This window comes from Vicugna pacos, chromosome X (genome assembly GCF_048564905.1).
Source record: "Vicugna pacos chromosome X, VicPac4, whole genome shotgun sequence".
NCBI classification, from domain to species: domain Eukaryota; kingdom Metazoa; phylum Chordata; class Mammalia; order Artiodactyla; family Camelidae; genus Vicugna; species Vicugna pacos.
This window is the reverse complement of record NC_133023.1, coordinates 46,890,023-46,897,485: the sequence shown is the minus strand read 5'-3', so window position 1 is coordinate 46,897,485 and position 7,463 is coordinate 46,890,023. Positions and strand designations below refer to the sequence as shown.

Sequence of the window (7,463 nt, the reverse complement as noted above, 5' to 3'; positions counted from 1 at the left end):
ATGTGCAGTAGAACGCCATTTATAGTTTTTTCACCCTACAGATACAGTAGATGCAAATAAGCTCAAAAAAAAACAGATTAATAGTAAAATGTAGTAAAATAATTAGGAAAGAATGTGTTTTGAGTGTTTACTACCTTTGGCTTTAATACAATGTATTAATGAATTCATTTACTTATTTTGTTTATATAATTTGATATTTACTAATGATATGCTTGCCAACTGGCTCACAAAATTTCCTAAAACTTTAACAACTGATTACCACCCGTTGATTTGAGCCAGCTTTAGCATACCATTGCTGCATAAACAGCTGCAAACTTTGGTGTGTGCTTCAAAAGTTCCTTGGAGTATTTCTTCCCTACTATAAAGCCAACAGAGTAAGCCTGCATTGCCCTTATTTGCTACATTTAAGAATTTGGCAAAGTAGTGGGTTAAATTGACGAACCATTCTTTGATCATCCTTATCAAATAAAAGGTGGAATTGAGTAAGCACTACATAGAGAGAGTCCATAATGTAAAATAAAGTAATTTGTACCTACTATACCTAGATGGATTGATGCTGGAATCACATTTCTCCAGATGTGTCTTCCTGTTTATCTAAAAATCTAGGCCCCATCCCTCCCTCCCTCCCTCCCTTTCCTCCTTTCCTTCCTTTTCTCCCTTCCTTCCTTTCCTCCCTCCCTCCCTCTTTCGTTTGTCATTGTTTTCTTGAGAACAGAAACAATAGAATATAGAGAGAGATAGAAATATAGGTAGTGAGAGAGAGACCGAGGGAGGAGAGAGAGAGACAGAGAGAGATTTTACAGAATTGGCCCCCACCATATGAAGATGTAATAAATATTTTTTGATATTATGTAATTATTGTTTTGGCATCTTGAGGTCATGGGGCCATGCTAGTGACCCAAGGTTGTTTTCACCCCACCATCCCAGTGTTTTTGCAAGTTATGTGGAAATCTTATTACAAACACTCCATCCACTAGCCTCAACAGGTATGATTTGCTTCTTTCCCAATAGGGGGCATCTCCACCTAGCTAGTTCCTGCCAACATAGCAAAAGACTTTACCCAAGTTCCTCTCTCTTCTTCCTGTAGGTGACCCCATGTGCCCCTGTGTGGTGCGTCACGCCTCCCATCCTCTGGGGAATTGTGAGTAATAAACTTTTCTTTCAAAGGCAGTAAGCTCCTTTTCTGACATCTTACCATACCTGAGTACAACAAATGCTGGGTGCATCTTAAAATAAATCCTGGGTACAATGGCAAGTCCAAAACCTGTGGGATAGACTGACAGTCTATTTGTCTTCGGTCAACACAATCTTGATACTAGTCTGGATAAACCTGTGCCAGTTTAGCATCTCTCAGGCCTAGCATGCTAGCCCTGGCAGCCTTCCTGTGTTCCCCTGCAGGAACATAAAAACACAACCAACCAACCAACCAACCAACCAACCAATCAACCAACCCACCCCACATCAGGCTTCTTCCATTGGGTCTTAATTTCACGCCGTTGTCATTTTGCCTGCTTACACAAAATGGCTAACCCACGGAGAGGGGACACCAGGGTTTGGAAGAGGACCACAGTTTTGTGAGTGAATATTGGGAGAGTGCCCCTTAGAAGGCTGCCAATCTCCTCAACCAAGGCAGGGGGATGGAAGGAGGGTCCTCTCTTGACAACCACTCAAGCAAGCAAGAGCGTCTTCAAGACCCCTCCCTAGAGCGTCCTGTGCCCCTGCTCCACCAGGGCCACGAGGCGCTGTGACGTGATGGCAGGAGCACGGGGCAGAGCACATGTGCCCCGCCCCCATCTCGAGCCCCCGCTAGGGCCCCATTGAGACGTCACCGCGGTAGCCATTGTCATTGGCAACACGTCGCGTTGCCCCAGGAGACTCCACAGGCCTCTCCAAGGCTCTCAGAGCGAAGCCACAGGGTCCTTGGCCCTGACCCACGACCCTCCCCGAGAGAGGCTCCTACCTCCAGCCCAAGCCCCCTCCCCCACCTTCCAACCTCAGAGGACCGACTTTCCCTCAGATTCTCTGAGAAAGGAGAGCAAGGACTGACGGCCTCATGAGTGAGGCCGGAGAGGCCACCTGCACGGAGGTGGCAGCTTCCATCTCCCCTCAAGCCGCGCAGAAACACCTGGCGTCCTTGGGAGGCGGAGATCCTCCCCGGGCCCTAGTCGCAGGCAACCTCAGCGGCGATGGGATCCCCAGGACCCCCGCGGAGGGCGCCAAGGGAAAGGTGCCCAAGCAGGTCATCGCTAAGAGCGTGCGAGGCTCCGTCAAGTGGTTTAACGTGAAGAATGGGTACGGTTTCATCAGCAGGCACGACACCCAGGAAGATGTGTTCGTTCACCAGAGGGCCATCACCCGAAACAACCCTCACAAGTACCAACGCAGCGTGGGCGACGGCGAGACGGTCGAGTTCGACGTGGTGCAGGGCGAGCGGGGCACCGAGGCCGCTAACGTGACCGGGCCAGCCGGCGCACCAGTGGAGGGCAGCCGCTATGCTGCCAACCGCCCCCGCTTCCGCCGGGCCTTCTATATCCACCGCCGCGAGCAGCCACCACGCGGTCCCAAGGGTGCTGAGGACGACGCTGACGAAGGCGAGGGCAGCGGCGAAGGCTCCACCGCAGCCCAGGGCCTGAGGCGCCGCCCGCCTGGCCACTCCCAAGACCAACGCCTGCGGCGCTTCCCGCCCTGCCGCAGGGCCCCGGCGGTGATCCGCCGCCCCTCGATGCAGGCTACTAGCAACGGTCCACGGGCCGCCCAGCTGCCGGGGGCCGCCCAGACCGCAGGGCCCGAGCCACGGCGGGGGCCGCGCGTCAGCTACCTGCAGAGTCGCCCTAGGGGCCGAGGCACCGCGCTTGCTCCAAGACCCTCACCAAGTATCTCTGTGGAGCCCGAGGAGGAAAACAAGGAGAGCGGACGCGTCGCTGGAGATCCGAAGCAGAGCCCCCCTCCACGCTACGGATCCCGCTGCCCCAATAACCCGCAGCAGGCTCCTGGCACCCAGGACCAGGACCCCGAGGGAGGAGAGGGCAAGATACGGAAGAGCCCTACTGAAACACCTGCTGCCGTTGCTGTGGCCAAGAAGAACAGTGCCACTGCGGAGGAGGATCCTCTGCCCATGGATGCCCCCTCTGCCGCCCAGGCCGACTAACAGCTCGGCTCCCTCCCCAGGGGCTCCCTGGCTTGGGCTGCAGGTGATGTCCCCTTGAAGAGAAGATGCCCTTTGGGTGCATCACAGTCCAAACATCCACACTGTTAGACTTGTGCCCTGAGAAAAATCCATGCCCCTTCCCCAAGGCTTGAGGATAAATCACAAGATCTATACGTCTCTAAACTCCCTCGTACCATCTGCCTTGGTAGTTTCTGCACACACGCAGGCATGTACACACACACACACTCACACACACACACTCACACACACACACACACACACTCTCTCTCTCTCTGTCTCTCTCTCACTCCCTCCCTCATACAGTCTGCCTTGGTAGTTTTGGTACACACACACACACACACGCCTGTGCTTCTGACTATTCTTTTTAAAGATCTGACCAGGACCACAGCTATTATACTGCATCCCCAGGTGAATTAGTTGGAGTGCTTTTAAAAATTAGTTTTTATTTTTAATACAAAAACTAAGATTATCTGATGTTGAAGATTATCTGACATTGGTTGCTGTGTGATATTACTCACCTGAGTGGTCATTTTTTCAATAAAACATTTCCTGTTACTTTTATCTGTTATCACTGTTGTCTGATTTTTTTTCAAGCCTGTTAGCACATAATTGTATTGACACAGTCCTTTCAATCCTTCTTAGAGCCAGTTTTAGCAAAGATCGTGCCTATTGTTCTCTTTACAAGTCATGAATTTAAAGCTAATTCTGGACTTACAGGTTGAACTTCTCAGGGTATTCTAAAGGATAAGAATACTTGGAAAAGAAAGACATATCCTCATCACTTTCTCTTTCATCCTCTTCCCCTGCCCTGCCATTTGAGCAATAAATCTGGAGGGTGGGCCCAACTACCCACACTTCCTGCTTAGGTAGTGAGTACTCTATGAGGCAAAACACAAAAAGCTGAGCAAAACACCATGACAAGTAAAAAATGTGGCTCTCTGGAAACAGAATTTGCCTCCTCTGTATTTTGTTTCTTTTAATGGATTCAATATAATACGATTTAAGTGGTTAAAAGAAAATGGGCATGAAGGGCTGGGGGGTGGGGGAAATGGGGAGATACTGGACAAGGGGTACAAACTTTCAGTTGTAAGATGAATGAGTTCCAGGGACCTAATGTACAGCATGGTGACTATAGTTAACAGTACTGTATTGTGTACTTGATAGTTGCTGTGAAAGTAGAGCATTAATGTTCTCACCATGACAACAAGAAACAAAATGATAACTATGTGAGGTGAAGGGTGTGTTAATTAACCTTATTGGGGGAAACATTTCACAATGTATACCTGTCTAAACTTATCACATTGTATATTTTAAACTTACACAATGTTATGTGTCAGTTATACCTCAATAAAGCTGGGGGAAAATCTGAAAGAAAACAAAAAAGTGAGCATGGAAGCAGGTACAGTTTTCGTTGTGCATGTCTCTGGAGCTGAATAGAAACAGCTAGTCCACAGTTTTCATCTGTGCTTCCTGGTTGAGTTCATCCAGGGGGCCTGTGCAGGATTCCTGGAGGGCTGAGCAAGTGTAGTTTAGCCCACCTCAGCCCCATTTTTGCATCAAACAGAGAAGCTCTTACTGGGAATGTCATCCCTATCCTGGTTTTCATTTGAACATACAGTGAGGTTGGTGGATGGGAGGCATGAGTTGGGTCTGGGGGGCTGGGGGAAGTGAGCGATCAATAGATTTGAAACCAACAAGGGTCTTTAAAACCTCATTTTACAGATTAATGTAATTGGATTATAAATGGCAAGATCAAAATACTTTTCTCATTTAAATGTTGAGGCATTTTATACCACATCATAGGCTAGCATAAGGTATTTGGAGAGTGAGTATTTAATCATTCATCATGACAAAATGTCCTCAATCAATTGGAGTAGAAACAGTACAGATTCCTCATTCAGCAAAATATTTGGGTGCTCACTTGTGCCAGACACTCTGCAAGGCACTAGGAGTTGCATCATGGTGAAGAAGATGGTCCCTTCTCTCGAGAAGCCCACAGCCTAGTGGAGAGTGAGACAAAACTAGCAGCGACTACACAATGGAGTGAGTGCTCTGGTGCAATTAGCACAGGATGTGAGAGAAAACACGGGTGACCCAGATGGTGGCAGGGTTATTTCCAGGCTAAAGGAACCGCTACTTGGACGCTTGAATTTAAACTTATACTCAGCAATCACCACAAACAGAGCTCAGATTTTTTTTAATTTAATTTTTTTCTTAATTCAAGTATCGTCAATTTACAATGTTGTGTTAATTTCTGGTGTACAGCATAGTGACATATATACATTATATATACATATATAATATTATATATATACACACACACATACATATACATATATGTATATATACACACACACATATGTATGTGTATTCCTTTTCATATTCTTTCTCATTATAGACCGTCACAAGGTATTGAATATACTTCCCTGTGCTATACAGTAGGACCTTGTTTGATAAAGTCATGTCAGCATACATCTAGAAGATTTTCCTCCAGACTCCTAGCCCAGTGCATGTCCCACTATACCAGCTGACTTCTTCAGAGACTAGCAGGGTGCACCACTAATCGTTAAACATAAGAATTTATACTGACACACAGCGCCAAGAGAGAATGGGGGAAGACCTGAAGCGAGACTAAACCTACTATGATTAGGAAATGACTCAGAGCCATCCTGGATGCCTTTTCGTGCCAAACAACAGGCATGGACATGATGTGGGGAAATTTTTTCTGTATATGCATGTTGGGTTCATAGGCCGCTCCCTGTTGTGTGAGGTATACGCATCGGGAAACAGTGAATTGGCCAGCCTTGCCATGGAGGCTTCACTTTGGGGGAATGGAGGACATGAAGGGCCAGGCTAAGGAATCTAGGATTTTCCCTGCTCACAAAGGTATCTGACAGGATCCATTAAGTGGAGTTGACCTGGTGATTGCTGGCTGGGTGTGGAATTGAAGGGTACAGAGGCACATATCTGGAGGTGAACATATTTAACTGAGAGCAGGAATATTCTGCTGTTTCCCCGCTGCTCCAGGATTTAGGTGTACTTACTTAAGGGCAACTTCAATAGCCCAATAGGAGCCGAAGAGTATCACCCAAGACACGACAGAAGGATGCCTGGGCTGTCTCCAGGAAACTTTGATTTAAAACAAAACCAAAAAAGAAATATATCCTTTGTGATAATCCTCTTCCCTCTCTCACTGCCCCTTCACATACCAGATATTACTTGGTTTTCCTGACTGAAAATGTGAATGCAGCAGTCATCTTTGTTTGGGTCATGGAAAGGTGACGTGCTCCAGCCTAAAGCCTTTAGTAAGAGCAGGCCTCCCTTGGATACCCTTGATTGGGAGACTATATCCCAGAGAGCATGGGTAGGAAGGCTGTTTGCACATTAGAGCGACGTCTCAGAACCCCCAGTGTCCTATTATAATTGAATGTGAAGTCAAGAGGGTGGGATTCTTCACCCTTCTAAGAAAAAGGTGAGTCGTGAATCTGAAGCAGAAACCCCAGCCGCAGTCCATTGCCTTCCTGTGACTTGCAGTATCAACAAAATGGCACTTTGTAGCTGATCTGAATCACTTCATGGATCCCCTTGATGTGGGAAGGCACGCAGTCGCAGGTGTCAATTTGGATTCCCTTTTTCTCTTCTGTATTTGGCGCTATCTGCTCCCATGCCATTATTGACTGGTTGCATAAGTTCTTTATTTTTTATTGAACCATAGTAATTGCAACATTATGTTAGTTTTGGTTGTACAGCATTGTGATCCAGTGTTTTTGCAGATTATACTCCGTTATAGATTATTACAAAATAATGGCTATAATTTCCTTTGCAATACAGTATAGCTTGTTGCTTATCAATTTTATATGTATTGGCTTGTATCTGTTAATCCTTCCCCACAATTTGTCCCTTCCCCCTTACCTCTCCTCTTTGGTAACCGCAAGTTTGTTTTCTGTATCTGTGGTCTGTTTGTGTTTTGTATATGATTTATTTCTATTATCTTTTAGATTGCACATGTAAGTGATATCTTGCAGCGTCTGTCTTTTTCTGACATTTCACTAAGCATGATAATCTTTAGGTCCTTCCATGTTGCTGCAAATGGCAGTATTTCGTGCTTTTTAATGTCTGAGTTACATTCCATTACATAGATATAGTTGTATAGATATATAGGTATGGTACATTCTACATCTTCTTAATCCAATCATCTGTTGATAGGCACTTGGGTTGCTTTCGTGTTTTGGCCATTGTAAATAGAGCTGCTATGAACATTGGGGTGCATGTATTTTTTTCAAATTAGTGTTTT

At 46.3% G+C, this 7,463-nt stretch overlaps 1 protein-coding gene across 1 annotated transcript; it reads left to right on the top strand.

The window, feature by feature from the left end:
• Positions 1-1,871: 1,871 nt before the first annotated feature.
• LOC140691974 (Y-box-binding protein 3-like) lies at positions 1,872-3,737 on the top strand. The gene has a single exon (XM_072956556.1). The coding sequence runs from the start codon at positions 2,054-2,056 to the stop codon at positions 3,146-3,148; it is 1,095 nt and encodes a 364-aa protein (XP_072812657.1). The 5' UTR covers positions 1,872-2,053; the 3' UTR covers positions 3,149-3,737.
• Positions 3,738-7,463: the final 3,726 nt, after the last annotated feature.